Raw genomic sequence first — 15655 nt, 5'->3', positions numbered from 1 at the left:
CCAGTCTCAAATACAGAAGGAAGCTAGGAAGGAAAGATGTGCTACAACCCTAGACACCTTTTCCTTTTGCTGCAGAAAGAAAGGCTCCTCAACCCAAAGAGGAGAATGAAGGTAGGGATGGGACACATGTACTCCACAACTTCTGAAGTCCTGGGTCAAAAAGAAGAGGGGGGGATTGTTAATAAACCTGGAGTACTAAAAAAAAAAAAAAAAAAAAGCAGCATAAAACAAAACACTGATGAAGAAAAAGCTTTTTATACTTCATCAGCATAATATTTATAACTAAAGTTGATAAATTCCTCCATAGTGTACTAGACTAAATCATCACATGAAAACATAAGGTACTTTGTAAACTTTAAAGAATGGTACAAGTCTAAGGTGTGCCATGTAAACTCATGTCTAAATACACTACATTTTGTTGTATTAACGTTCTTGTTAATACATTACTATTTAGGATAGTCATTCTACATAGCAATGATTGACAAGATGAAAAGTAGCCTCTAATTGTAGTGAATTTATAAATACAAAATACACCTTCCATGATACGTGTTTCCAACTTTTTTTTAAAACGCATGACTTTTTTACAATTTATAGAAAACATTATCCTTTAGAAATCGTACTTGCTGTAATTTATTTTCTTCTAAATACGGACATAAAGTGAATGATAAGAACGTTATTTGGCAAAAGTATTTCTAGCCCTATCTCCATGGAAAGAGTTTCAATTAAGGTCAAGATTATTGACCTATTATTTCTCTGCCCTAGCTGCTTGCACAAAGCCAATAAATATAGCTAAAATACTCAGAATATCATATGTTAAAGCTGACATAACGTACAGAGCTCAATTACATCTAATTTTTGAGGACTGCCTGAAACAACTTAGCTTATATATCTTAAGGTAAATCCTGTAAGTTTTAAGGGGCTCTTTTTTTAAATAAGATTTTTCTTACCTTCTATGTCTAAATACTACTTCCCACTTACAGCCATTTAATTGTTAAATGTGGTCACAGGTTCTGTGATCAAAACCTCTAGAGTTCCTTTATCCACACATTCTCACATGTAGAAAATAAATAAGACTTCCTAAAGCTGTCTTTTGATGCAGTTCTTCTATTTCATAACTGAAACATCAGACCAAAGAATATAGTTTTCATTTACTTTTGTTTTTGTAACTTTTATTTTCAGAAAGTCCAATAAATGATATCCTGGCTTTAGTGGGACAGATATACCTAGATACTTGGACTTAAAAATGAAATGTGGGAATTCTTGTAAAATAGTATGTACAATAATGTAATGATAAGACTTCCTAATTCTTAAACAGATTCTAATCTTCATTATGACTGCTATTAGTGGTTCAGCTGTAGACTTACAAAATCGACAGAAGCTAAAATTCTCTTTGCCACCAAAATTACAAATGTTAAAAAGTTCAAATATGCACATCAAAGCTGCAGTAAAATTCTCAATTTCTATTTTTACATGCCATGATCCAGACTGTACCTAACAAAACACGGTACGTTTATATTGGAAAATGGGGTCCCATTTATTTGTAAGAAAAAGCTGGATCTCAGCATTCACCAGAGCAAAATTCAATGGCAACCTGCACATAGGCCTCAATTTCATTTCTTGCTAAAAACAAAATAGAGTTTACATAAAAATAGATATAACCCAGGTTACCATATACATTGGTATATGACCAGTATTTACATTAAAAACATTGCATTGCATAAGTCAAGGAATAAAATACCATCATGCATTTCATTTTTAAGGTGAAAAATGCTATTACAGAACTAAGTTTGCTTACCATGATTGTCCCAATATTTACTAAAGGAATAATACCCAAAGGTTTCTTGTTTACATGTCTCCTTCCACACTTAGTCATTAATCTAAGTGTCACGTAGATTACACAACTTCAGCAACAAGAAACTTTTGAATATGCTATTATGATAGCATAATAAACTAAAGATATGGATACATAACCATACTGAAAGGTTCAATGAAAATGTATGAAATCCCAATAATTAATAGTTCTTCAAATGTAAAAAACTATTTGGATCATTTTAAAGGAGCACTGAAGTCCTTTCAAAGTTTAATGTCACTCTTCAGACAAGTACAGATATAACACACTTCTAGAAAGGAACATTCTTTATCATTCTGCAGAAATTAAAATACAGTGCATTAATCAAAAAGAAAAACATTATATAATTGTTACATTAGATGAAGTTTTTGCCATTTCTTCAGGAGAATGACTCTTTATTACTTCTTTGATGAACTGTTCAAGGGCAGTGAAGTAACCCTGGCATTGCCATGTATCATTATGAGTTCCATCAGGAAAAATGGCTAATCTCTTAGTCCGAGATGGGGAAAGTTCATAAAGTTGCTTCATCATTACTGGTGGGATTAATTGGTCAGAGAGTCCAGAGATGAAAAGAGAAGGCATTCTGCACTGAGAGATTTTTCTGTAGGACAAAAATTTATTTTTGTAGCACCATAAAGGAAGGTAACGCATTGGAAAGAATGAAAATAAAGTGCTGGCCATATGCGGTATGCTTAAAAATGTGTTCTCCACCATAATGGCTGAAATCCTATGTGAATTTTCAGAAGCCAAATGAATAGCTACTGCCCCTCCCAAGGAACGGCCAAAAAGAAAAATTTTTGTTTTGTCAAGGTCAGGTCTGGTCATCACGTAGTCTAGCACAGCCTCAGAATCTAGGTAGAGTCCTTCTTCACTTGCTTCTCCTTCACTTTTTCCATATCCTCGATAATCAACAAGCAAAAGATTAACTTTGAGGTTAACCAACATAAGCAATGCATTCGGTAACCTGTGACCTATGTTGCCTGCATTCCCATGAAAATAAATTATAGTTGGGGAATAGGGTGAATTGTCTCCAGTGTATCTTATCAAAATAAGATTTAGACGCACTCCATCTTTGGTTCTGATGAAAATGTTTTCATGTGGAATACCAGTTGGCATGGGAACATAAAGGCGTGAAGAAGATGGCTGCTCTGGGAAATAAAGCAATACATCCTGGAATTTATAGAGAATACCTGCTATTGATATGAATATTAACAAAAGTAAGATAATGCCTCCATACAGATGGAAAGTCACTATTAAAGGTAAAAGAGAAATACGGCAGAGAGCCCAAGACCATGAAGCCAAAGCTATTAGCCATCTTTCAACAAAGTTCCACAGCATCCAGGACTTTTCCATTGTGGCTCTCCGTAAGTGTCCTAAAGAGAGACAGAGATAGGGAGAATCAGTAATTCAACATATATCTATTATTTTAAAAGTTAGATCAATGATGTAATAAATCATGGTACTAGGTGAATCCTTGGAAACCTACATCAATCCATCCACAAAATCGATTGTTCTAATTTTCCTCATCCCTTCAGTTCTCAAGGTCTCCTTTCTCCCTCCACCGCTGTATATATGAAACACAAATATTCATCAAACTGTATTATTTTCTAAAAAAATGCAGGTACTTTCATTCATGTATTCTCCTTGATTTGACATTGTGTGTGAGTGTGTGTGTGTGTGTGTGTGTGTGTGTGTGTATGTATGCCACATCTTCTTTATCCATTCATCTGTTGATGTATATTTAGGTTGCTTCCACATCTTGGCTATTGTAAATAGTGCTGCTATGAACACTGGGGTGCATCCATCTTTTTGAATTACAGTTTTTGTCTTTTCTGGATATATGCCCAGGAATGAGACTGCTCGATCATAGAGTAATTCTATATTTAGTTTTTAAGGAACCTCCATCCTGTTCTCCATAACGGCTGTACCAATTTACATTCTCACCAACAGTTTAGGAGAGCTTCCTTTTCTCCACAACCTCTGCAGTATTTATTATTTGTAGACTTTTTGATGATGGCCATTTTGATTGATCAGTGTGAGATGGTATCTCATTGTAGTTTTGATTTGCATTTCTCTAATAATTAGTGATGCTGAGCATCTTTTCATGTGCCACTGGCCACCTGTATGTCTTCTTTGGAGAAATGTCTATTTAGGTCTTCTGCCCATTTTTGGATTGGGTTGTGGGGTTTTTTTTTGTTTTTGTTTTTGTTTTGATATTGAGCTGTATAAACTGTTTGTATATTTTGGAAATTAAGCCCTTGTTGGTGTCATGGTTTGCAAATATTTTCTCCCAGTCCATAGGCTGTCTTTTCGTTTTGTTTATGATTTACTTTGTTGTGTAAAAGCTTTTAAGTTTAATTAAGTCCCATTTGTCTATTTTGCTTTTGTTTCCATTTCTCTAGGAGATGGACCCAAAAAAATATTGTTGCAATTTATGTCAAAGAGTGTTCTGCCTAGCTATTTTAGTCTTCCTAATGGAACTGTAAATGGGATCATTTTAATTTCTCTGACAGTTCGTTATTAGCATATAGAAACATGACAGACTTTTATATATTGATTTTGTGTCCTACAACTTTACTGAGCTAGGTAGGTTGAGGGCAAATTTTATTAAAGAGGTAGTTAAGAGATTCTAACCTATCAAGACCAATCCAACAGAACTGTCAATTTTTTTTCACATTATAGAAAAAAAATTATAATTAAACTAAAATAAAAAATATTTTATATTTCCCTTCTGTTTGGAGGTTCTCACAGCTAAATTTAAAAAATAATTTAAATGGAACACTAGTTTCTAATATTGTATTATTTTTAAGAAAAAGTCTAATAATTTGTCTTTCATATATGATTAAAAAGAAGCTTTAGATTGTTAATACTGTGAAATATGCTCAATCTTTTATAGAGCTCTCACTGCAGTTTCATACCAGTGGGTCAACAAAGATTGCTACAGTATACTGATAAGGCTATAAACACTTGGGGGATAAGTGTGAAACAAAGACACAAATTCTATTTCAGAACCAGAGATAAATGAAGAAAATGACTTACTGGAGAAAAATCTTTTTAAAGTTTGCTAAAAAATATAACTGATGTAAAGAAAATACAAAAGAAAAGCTTTCAGAAGTCATTGTTTTTGTTATCAAATAAAGTTTATGTGTGTCGTCTTAAAAAGGCACAAGAGGTGAGATGTTACAATTTTTCTTATGTAGTACTCATTTACTTATATATTTACCATTTTAAAAAATTACATTCTCTTTTACTAACAAAACTACCATAAAGAAGTTATTCTTAAATTTAATAAATAATTGTTAATGACTTATCTTTAAAATTTTACTGTATGCCATAAGCTAATAAATGTGGCATTTTAGTTCATCAAATTAGATTTAAACACTGAAAACCAAGTTAAATTATACTGGCTACAAAGATGAGTTAGACGATTTAATAGATTCGATTTTTCACTATAATCTCACCAAAAATATTTTACTATTCCGCTAAACAAGGACTTTAAAATCTGAAATTGTGTTCAAATAACTCCCTTTGAACATAAACCAACAGTGTAGCATTTTTTTGAAGTTTCTCTAAAATCAACACTGCCACCCAGTTGCAGCAAGTTTTATTACAATAAGCACTACGTTAAGCCAGAGAAGAGCAGGTAGGTGAGGTAAAACAAAAATCCAAGCTTAACAACTACAGAAGCAATACCTGAGCATTAGATGTCAGACCTGGATAAGAACCAGAATGAAAGAGGGTACACTACAGCAGCCAAATAAGCCAATTACACTGAATAGTGAATAACTGTTCCAGGTCAATAATCAATGCTGTTCACAATCTCTGACCACTATTCATCAACAGCTTAAATTATACAGGGCTACTCTATAATCCTTCACTGTACTGGATAAGTCTGAACAACACATCTGAGCACTTAAATTTTCATCTAATGCTTAATTTTATTTCTTTAAGCGAATGATTTTCATTCATACCCAGAAACTGTATTAGGAAATTTTGAAAACAGACTGGCATTTACTTTATACATCAAAATAAAATAATTGTTGTATAATGATTAGGATTAACAAGGTTTGGGATATAACATACAAAATTAAGGCACTGTATCATTTGGAAAATAAGATACCATTTAAGATACTTCTTTAGGGAAAAAATGTACTTTTTTTCATAGTCAAGCCAATCGTTTACGACAGAAGTATCAGAGAGATGAGTAACTCAAATATCACTTATTTGGTGATACAGTAGAAAAAAAAAACACACTAAAATTCCATCACCCTTAAAGTCTGCTCTACCATATAGTTGTTAAATAATGTTGGGTTTATCAGTTATTTCCAGTTTGAATTTCCTTTTCAGTAGAATGAGAATTCTAAAAATGCCTATTTATAAAGCTGGTCAGCATTATCAAATAAAATTAATAAAAAAGCATTTACAAATGCTACAGATATATTAACTTAATTTGCTTTTGTGACTAGTATTTCTGGCTGTACTACTACATTCCTAACCATGTTCTGCTTGAATTAACATCAAAATGAGAACTTACCAAGCACATATAAGAAAAAAAAAATTAGGAATTTGATAAGGGCATGGCAAAGCACTCCCACAACCTGGATAATCAGGAGTGAATTGACTCAAGTTTTCACATCAAAGTTATCAAAAAACTAATACAACACTAAATAAAACATAAACCTAATACATGGACAGGGCATAATTTTGAAATTCAAATCACCTATACAGATTAAACTATATAAAGTTTTCGATTTTCAAACTTTGAAAAAATATCTTTTTTTAAAAAGTAGCCTCTTTTCTTTTTTTCTTTTTTTTTTTTGCTGCCTCCAAAACAAGACTTCACTCACAGAAAAGGCTCAGTAAACAGCTATCATCTTCATTACCATGACTGTCATCATTACCATCATCTTTGTTTTTACATCATCTTATTTCATTCTGTCCTTCTTGGGAACTGCAACTAGATGTTTAAAGATAAATTTGCTTTTTTAAACACACAGTTACTTGCATATATTTATAATCATTCATAGGAAATTATGGCAAAATATCTATTTTTTAAAGGTCTTTCTATAATGTATACAGTAAATCTAACCTGATATAATGAGAAATGCCAGCATCACATGACAGTCAAATCTTTTGTTGAGAAATTTCCTGAAAACAAGTTTCTGAGCTCCTCCCCATAAATCACAAGCTCTGTACAGAGATCAGCCTTTTGGTCTCTCGCACTGGGCTCTCCCTTCTCTTTCTTCCAGAGGATGGGAACAGGATAGGATCCATGATCAGTGAGAGCTTCTGAAATAAGTTCTGCTCAAGCATCTCACTGTTGATCCAACCAGCTCTCCCATTTATAACTACAGAAATATTTAAGGGCATTTTAACCCCGGAATAGGGAATTGTTGATGCACTTAGCTCTCAATAGCCAGAGACCTGCTCACTGGCTGAGATGACATATTTCGAAGTGAAGTGAGGCTGGGACAGATGTGTGGTCTCCCTGTGATCACCGTTAGTGAATAACAGCAGCCGTCTTCCTGGGCTCCTCTGTCAGGAACCACAGTCCCCAGCATACCTCATGCTCTGGTGGCTGTAACATCTCTGAGGGCTGTAACAATGTCTGAGCAATTTTCATTAATTTTCAGCTGACTCATTTTTCCAATTTAAGTCATTTAATCCTCAACTTAAGGAAGCATGTAATGTTATTTCCCTTTTACAGATGAAAAAAAAAAAAACAGGTAGAGAGGTGAAGCAACTTGCTAACATTTACAAGGCTGATTAATGCTAGAGACAAGACGAGAAATCAAGCCTTTTTGACCAAAAGCTCTTAATCTCTGATTTCAAAGCATCTAACTATTTCTGAGTCTCTTAGAATCTCATTATGTTCATGGTATAGATGCTTCTTAAATCACTGGTAATTTCCTATAACAGCTGCTTCGTCTTCAGAATCTTTTCAACATACAGTATTGAATTTAAATTTGTAAGGCCAGGAACTGTGTTTTTCTTTTTCACTACTGTATCCCTATGGGTAGTACACCACTTTACATATATTCAAAACTAAAATGTTTTTTAAATGAACAATCCAGTAATGTATCTGAATTATTAGATTTCTAAGAAAACACAACTGCATTCTGAGCGTCAGACATATATATTTAAGACTAGACATCAGAAAAATGGCATATTTGAGTCCATTATTGGTTAGGAACAATAGGGATTAACCTTGCAGCTTTCCACAAAGCATTCCTGAAAAGCTGCCTTAATTAAATGACTTTGTGATAAACAAAGGTAATCTTGCAATGGATTGTTAAACTGTGGAAGTCAATAAAAGTCAATTCATTTTGAGGAATATCAAATGGATGTCAATTTTTAAGGACAGGTTAATAAAAACTGTTCTAGAGTGTGTGTCTCTTCTCTGTAATACATTACGGCATATTGGCGGTTTAGAAAGAGACCTCCACGCACGAACTACCTTCTTTTCCCTATAACCCAATTAGCCAATAATTTCTGCTCCTCCTTCTGTATCACACCTCCATGCTCTTAATGGAACTGGATCTATCGAACAACATAGGAAGGATTTTTTTTTGATAAATTTGCTGAAACTATCAACAAAGTACAATTACTAGAGCCATCTGCTGAGATGTAAAAACAACTTCACATAAACCCAGATGCTATGATGATCAATAAAAATGAACACTGCCTCCGGTACAGTCCAGTGCACAGATCCTCGAGCTAACGGTAAGTTTTCCACTTATTTTGCCAAAAAATTAGTTTGAATAAAGGGTTAACAAAACCTTTTCTCGGACTTCCCTGGTGGCGCAGTGGTTAAGAATCCGCTTGCCAATGCAGGGGACACGGGTTCGATCTCTGGTCTGGGAAGATCCCACATGCCGCGGAGCAACTAAGCCCATGCGTTGCAACTACTGAGCCTGAGCTCTAGAGCCCGCAAGCCACAACTACTGAGCCCACGCGCCACAACTACTGAAGCCCGCGCGCCTAGAGCCCGTGCTCCGCAACAAGGGAAGCCACCGCAATGAGAAGCCCGCTCACTGCAATGAAGAGTAGCCCCGGCTCGCCGCAACTAGAGAAAGTCCGCGCGTAGCAACGAAGACCCAACGCAGCCAAAAATAAATAAATAAAATTTAAAAAATAGAAAAACAAAAACCTTTTCTCCTCCATGAAAACAAAGTGACCTCTGGTTAACCTTCTAGCACTGTTACCCTGGAAACCTAATAAAGGTGGGAGATCAGCTTTGTCTCTAAGCAGTACTTTGTGTGGTGAACTTGACCCCTATTAGTGAGCTAAATCTGGACTAGAGGACAGTGAGCAGCTCTGCACATGCCCAGTGGGAATACAAAGAGGGGACGCTCTGGTGTGTCCTCTGCTGAGTCCTGGTCGCTATGCCCTTGCGCTGCAACAAAAGATACTGTTTCCTGTGGAGCATGAAGCAGCTAGCTCATGGTGGCACCTGCTCCCACCCAAGTGCCATCTTTCCACTAACCTGAGCTATTACTTGGAACAATATACCTGATGCTGCCAGGCCAGGTTTTCTATCCGCATCTTTCAACACAGTAGAGGGAGGCTGGGGCCAGGTATGGTCTTTTGAGAATGAGAATGTCCAGCTGAATCCAAGACCATTGCTGCTGGTCATGCAGAATAAGCAAGGCAATGAGTTACCCCTTAAAAAGTACATCCTATGAGGAAAATTTATGAAATGTGTTGCCAGAAGAGATGGGTTATTTGCCAGGTTCTTTTGCATGCTGCAATGCACTTGCTGATAACATCTTAGCATCATAAACAATCAAGAGAAATGTGAGTTTAATATACTCCAAGTGAAATCAATGTTTATACTAATTAAGAAGGCTGCTTAGAGGGAAAGAACATTAGATCTGTAGAGCACAGACGCTCAGTCAACCAATGTCCTTCATTCGCCATTCTTCTTCTACACTACTACTCTGTTTTTAATCTTATGCCTACATCTTAAATAAGTACCTCACTTATTCCCATTTCTCAATTCTGCCTCTGCCAAGTTATCACACCAGCTCGCACATATCAAATGTCTCTAAAGCCCATCTACCTATGGCTTCGACCACCCCAGTAACCGTTAACCACTCGCTAGTAGAGGATCTGAGGCGTGAGCTCTTGTGATGATCTCTCATAAAAAGCAAACCTCAATTACTAATAAATCCAGTGGACTTTTCTCAATCCACACTGCAACACCATACCCCTAAGTAGCACCAAACCTGGAATCTTCCTCAGCTTCCAGTACAATCAAATCCCTGTGCTTCTCACTCTGACCCACCCCTAAATGTAGGCATTTTCCAAGGCCCTGTATATTGACCTTTCTTTCCCTCAGGGATTTCATTCTTTCTCATGGCTCCAACCGTCATACTTGTTTATGAATTATTCCCATTCTCCATGTCTACTCCATCTATAATCTCAATTTATCTGTTCCTTGAGTACCTGATGCTTCGTTAACAACACAGACTTATCCAAAACTAAACAAATCCTCCTCATCTAATGTTTTACATGCCTTATGTTAATTATGAACAAAAAAAGCATGATGTGTAAACAAATATATTTTTTAAAAACAATTGCTTCTAGGGCTACATATAAAATAACATGCAAAGTAAATTTAACTATGTTACAATATCAATAATAGGTACATTATTATAACATGCACAGGTCTTATATCTGAATGAAAAAAATCAACCTTAAAAACAATTTTTGTGCTTTTTATTTAGATGAAGTGGTTAGAGGTGCCATCTGATATTAGTGAGCACTTCTCAAGAAATAATCTATTAAAAACATGACTAGGGGCTTCCCTGGTGGCACAGTGGGAGTCCGCCTGCCGATGCAGGGGACACGGGTTAGTGCCCCGGTCCGGGAAGATCCCACATGCCACAGAGCGGCTGGGCCCATGAGCCATGGCCACTGAGCCTGCGTGTCCGGAGCCTGTGCAAAACACATGACTAATTTTTATTATAATATATAGACAAAGTAAAACTAATTATGATTGTTTTCTTTTTAAAAGAATGGTTTTGAAATATTAGTAATATCTTTTTATATTCTATAAGCACTTTGATCAAATGAATGAAAAGTAGAAATATGATGATGATTATCTTGAGAATTTTATAGTCATTAACTTGTTTTGCTCACCTTTATTGCTCCATATGCTTCCTATCTTTAAATATCAGCCCATATAAGTATATACTAACCCATTTAAGGCTAAAAATATAAACAATTTATAGCTGTGAAGCTGTCAGAACCACCATGCTGGTTACAGCATGAGCTGAGTGACCAGTCACCTGAGTGAGTGATGAACAAGTGCATCTGACCTCCTTTAATCACCTTATGTGCTCCCTCATATATGTACTTGGAGGATCGCAAATGGTTCCATCTCTAAGGAAAAATATTTAAATAACTGTTCAATAAGCCGAGGCTTAAAAAAAAAGAGAGATCAATACCAAACGTATGCCCACCTTCAATCATATGAGTCCTCAGAACACAACTACCTGTCCCCCAAGGGAGTTCTCAAACCCAGCCCAGACCACAAAATGGTCCCAGGGTTGGTTTCTCAGCCTCATCAGATCCCAATGCATCCTATCATAGTATTTAAAGATTAAAGACAATGCCACCAATACTTGCAGAGATTTGCTATCTGAATCACTGTGCTCAGACACTGTAGACTATTTAAAATTTATAAATATGCAGTCTTATTCTTAAGTAGCTCATGATCTACTCAGTAGCCCTCGATCTACTCAGGAATCATGGGCATATGTAACTGTATATGTCTAACATAAATTTAATTATAGAGGGGCCAAGGAAAATTAGAGAAAGATCACACTGTCCTTACATAGAGCAAAAGAAAAAGAAAACCTTAACTATGTGACCTTCACAACATAATTTTAGTAATCTCTGGATTTCATTATGCTTGAAAACTTAAAGAAACCATGGGGAAATTTTTGCCAATTTTTTAAAAACAGGACAAAGTACAACTCTAGCATTAATAATTTCACTTACTTTCCATCAAACGGCTGTCTATGCCACTTATTTTTATTCATTTAGCAGTATTTTATCCAAAAATTTAAAATAAATAAAGATTAACAACTTAGATATATGAAGAACTAAAACTCAAACTATGGGAATGGATACATTTAATTATGACTGCCCCAATAATACTAGCAGAGTAAACTGAACAAATATGTTACTCTTTCAATCGCAGATAAAATTATACTTTAATGAAGGCTAGAACTGTCTCGCAAAAAAAAAAGTAAATGCTAATTATTCTCATTATTTTTTAAATGCAGAAGTTTATATTGTATTGCACAGTATATATTCATTTACTGATTCTGCCAACAGTAAAAGGTCTTTGAAAACTATAAAAGATGTTTTACCTATACATGAATTAAATATGACTTCCCCAAAAACAATCTGACTAAAGAGTGACCAATTATAAATACAATTTTAAAGTCATAAATGTACTATTATTTTAAAGGCCTTTATATCCATCTCTATTGATAATTTTAGGAACATCTTGTTTAAAAATAAAAACTGCTCGTACATTACAGAAACATACCGACAACTGACAAAACCATGTGTAGGTTCAAGGGAAGACTAAAAAGTGGAAAGCAAATTCATGTGTCACACCTAACGTCTACATCACAGGGGGAGAATGGTATCCTTCGGGGGAATTCACAGCTTCCAATCACATTTCAAGTAACAGAGAAAGCATATTCAGCCCTCCTGCATCAATGGATCTCCTTTTCTGCTAAGCACTGGAAAGTTAAGAAACCATGCCAGCTGCACAGCTGAAATGAAAACACAAACAGCCACTATCAGTGTGCTGGAGACACCACAGGATGAATTATCTATTTCCCTAACGGTTACCCACGCGTCATCAATAATGAAAAAGTGTGTATTAATAGTCCTACGGGACAAATCAACAGTAACTGCCTATGGAGATGCTGGATTTAAACTGGGATTTCAATTGGCTTGAGCAGACATCTGGAACATTATACCAGGCATCAACTTAGTAGCATTTTTGTGCTTTCCCTTTCGCTTGAAGCACAGAAGACTTCGCAAATGTAGTCCACTCTGAGAGAACAAAGATAACAGATTCTTGTCACTGTGGAAGTCAGTCACAATTTATTCCGAGATTATAAATATCAAAGAAAGAAAAGGGTTAAAAAAAATAGATCCACAAGGCTAAAAATGCAAACAGTGATGTGAGAATAAAAACTGATAATGAAATTCAGGAGGTTTCCAACTTACGACGGGATAGTGTTCTAAATACTATTAACTAAATGGGTGAAACTTAGAATTTATTTTCTTATAAAATCAGTGTTACGGAAGAAGTAAGATTCTCAGGCTAGCTCATAAATGCACACAATTCACACCCTGGATATACTACAGCTTTGCAATTCCAGTACAATATACTGCTGTAGGAGTTGAGACTTATATGAAACAGCAAAATAAAATGTAATAATTTATTATGCAGTCTATCATTTGAGGGGGAAAAAATCTTAATTAGAAAAACTAGAACCTCCCTTTTTTTTTAGGTCTATTCTAAAAAGAGTATATAAGGGCCTCAAACATTCCTGAGGTGACTAACCAATAATTAGAAAGATTTTAGAATCTCTGAGTAACAACCGAGTTCTAAATTAAAGAAAAACAGAGAAACAGAGGTAGATTTTCCTGAAGTAAGCGACCAGAGAGAAGAGATCACAGAAAAAGGTTAGGTTGGATTGTTTCCTGTACCCACTTCTAAAGTCACAATGTTGACCCAGGACAACTTGGTTAGTAAATGCTCTAGTTCAGGCCTGAGGTGTGGCTGAGAAGCCAGGAGGCTTGCCAAGGTCCGTATGTACAGATACTCATAAGCTGGCTCACTTTCATCATTCCAAAGGACCTATGTATCAATGGCAAGCAGCGTCGTGCTGTGGGAAGGAGGGTGTTTTCAGTCTCCGTACGTTGACAGCTGGGCGGCTTTTGCCAACTCACTTAAGTCTTCTAAATATATGTCTCCTGGTGTGTAAAAAGGGGGTCAAACACATAACTGAAACACGGCTGCGATCAACTGTAACACAGTGTGTTAATACATGCAGCTACTTGTACGAGACAAAAGTTAAAGCATTTTATTATCTACTAGAGCAGAGTAAGTACAACTAGAAGGTCTGCTAGACCTGGGTGAAATAATGGTAGGACTCACTGGAGATTACCTGAGTAGGGGCACACAGGAAGGAATTAGGGCGCTGCCTTATTTTTTCCTGTCAAAACCCAGCTCAGGTAGCATCTCCCTCAGAAAGCCTTCCCTGGTCCTCTATTCCCTACTGCCAACCATTCCACATCCTGCAGTTTGTACAAATTCATGTGGTAGCACTCACTACCGTAGTGTAATTCATCTGCTTTACAGAGACTGTGAGTTCCTTGATGACAGTGACATCATCTTATGCAAATCCGTATTTTCAGTTGACAGAGCAATGCCTGGCACACAGAAGTCTCTATTAACAACTACTGAATTGAGCAGTCTAGGACGTAAGCAGGACAATTACGACATACCACTAGATGGTCAACCACGAGTTCTTAGCTCGTGGAATAAAACTTAACCTCTCAGCAAAAGATACGAGATCAACCCACGCTTGCACACAAGTTCTTAACGCGTGCCGAAAGATACCAGGAGAGGATCCATGAAAAACCAAGCATCAAAACTTAAAGCCCACATCTTCTTGTCCCTTTCTATGCAGTAACTGTAACATGGTGAACCTAAGTCAAAGAGCTATCGAATAAAAGACTTTGTTTGGGGTTCTGATACCTTGGGCAATAACTCTCGTAATGCATTTTGCAGAAAACACATGTTGACAAGACTCTACAGCAAAACTGACTTAATTCTATGGGGTGCTCCCGCCCCGTTTCATAAACACCCCAAAGTTCCTGCCATGGAATTCGCAGGTCTAAACCTGTTCTTGACGTGAGTGGATCAGGACTACTCCATGCCTCACACCTGGCAGCTGGGATTTTCGCTGCACTTTTCCTGTGTGCGGGGGAGGGTTGGGCTGGGGAATGGATGGTGTCCACGCGCCTGTTTGTACACGTTACTGGAAACACCACTGACAGCAGATTCTAAGACACCTTCTAGGACAGCGTCCCGGTGCCGCACCGGAGGGCGGTCGGGAATCGGCGCCCCTCGGTTCCCACAGCGGAGTCTGTTTGGGCTTCTCCCCCCTCGGCCGGCGAGGCTGTGGAGCGGACTCCGTCCGGTCCCGCACGGCCCTGGGCGCGCAGCTCCGCACTCCCGGGAGGACCCCGCCGGCCGCCCCCCGCGGCCCCGGGACACGGCGGCCCCGCGGCTCGGCGGCCCGCACCGCACTTACTTAGACCTGCTCGCAGGCTGCGCAGTCGGCCGCGGACTCGGAACCCGGCGCCGCGCAGAAGCGTCCCCCCGCGCCGCTTCCGTCGCTCCTCATCGTCCTCCTCCAGGCGAGGGGCCGCCGCCGTCGCCACGGTGTAGCCCGGAGCTCCTGCGGCGCCGCTCTCGGTTCCTCCACTTCCGGCCCACGCTCTGTGTAGCCGGCAAATACTCCCGCCGGCTCCCACATTACCTGCTCTCGCCTTCCTCCCGGGAGTGGGAAGCCGGCCCGCCCTCCCGGGCATGCGCAGAGACCGCGGCCGGAGCAGTTTCCCCACCCACGACGGCGGCCCGGACGGACAAGATACCGCGGGAACGGGCCGCCGGCACGCGCATTCTCGCGATGGGCCGGGTACCCAGCGGCGGGTTGTCCGGCAGCTTCTCTTCCCTGTGATCATCGGGAGGCCTCTCGC

The 15655-nt window shown here is 37.9% G+C and overlaps 1 protein-coding gene across 1 annotated transcript; it reads right to left on the bottom strand.

Annotated features, from left to right (window-relative positions):
- Positions 1-494: 494 nt before the first annotated feature.
- ABHD13 (abhydrolase domain containing 13) lies at positions 495-15641 on the bottom strand. Its single transcript, XM_082602483.1, has 2 exons — positions 15208-15641; positions 495-3222 (listed from the first exon to the last, which is right to left on the bottom strand). The coding sequence occupies exons 1-2, from the start codon at positions 15638-15640 to the stop codon at positions 2189-2191; spliced, it is 1467 nt and encodes a 488-aa protein (XP_082458609.1). The 5' UTR covers position 15641; the 3' UTR covers positions 495-2188.
- Between the last annotated feature and the right edge of the window lie 14 nt (positions 15642-15655).

Source organism: Mesoplodon mirus (assembly GCF_964341445.2).
Source record: "Mesoplodon mirus genome assembly, chromosome: 17".
NCBI lineage: Eukaryota > Metazoa > Chordata > Mammalia > Artiodactyla > Ziphiidae > Mesoplodon > Mesoplodon mirus.
This window is presented reverse-complemented; position numbering and strand designations above follow the sequence as displayed.

Excerpts from the sequence above, each read along its gene's own strand:
- ABHD13 (XM_082602483.1), bottom strand. The coding sequence starts at position 15,640 with ATGATCACAGGGAAGAGAAGCTGCCGGACAACCCGCCGCTGGGTACCC. Across the intron at positions 3,223-15,207 it reads CAGCCTGCGAGCAGGTCTAA|GACACTTACGGAGAGCCACA; the intron begins GTAAGTGCGGTG and ends GTCTCTCTTTAG.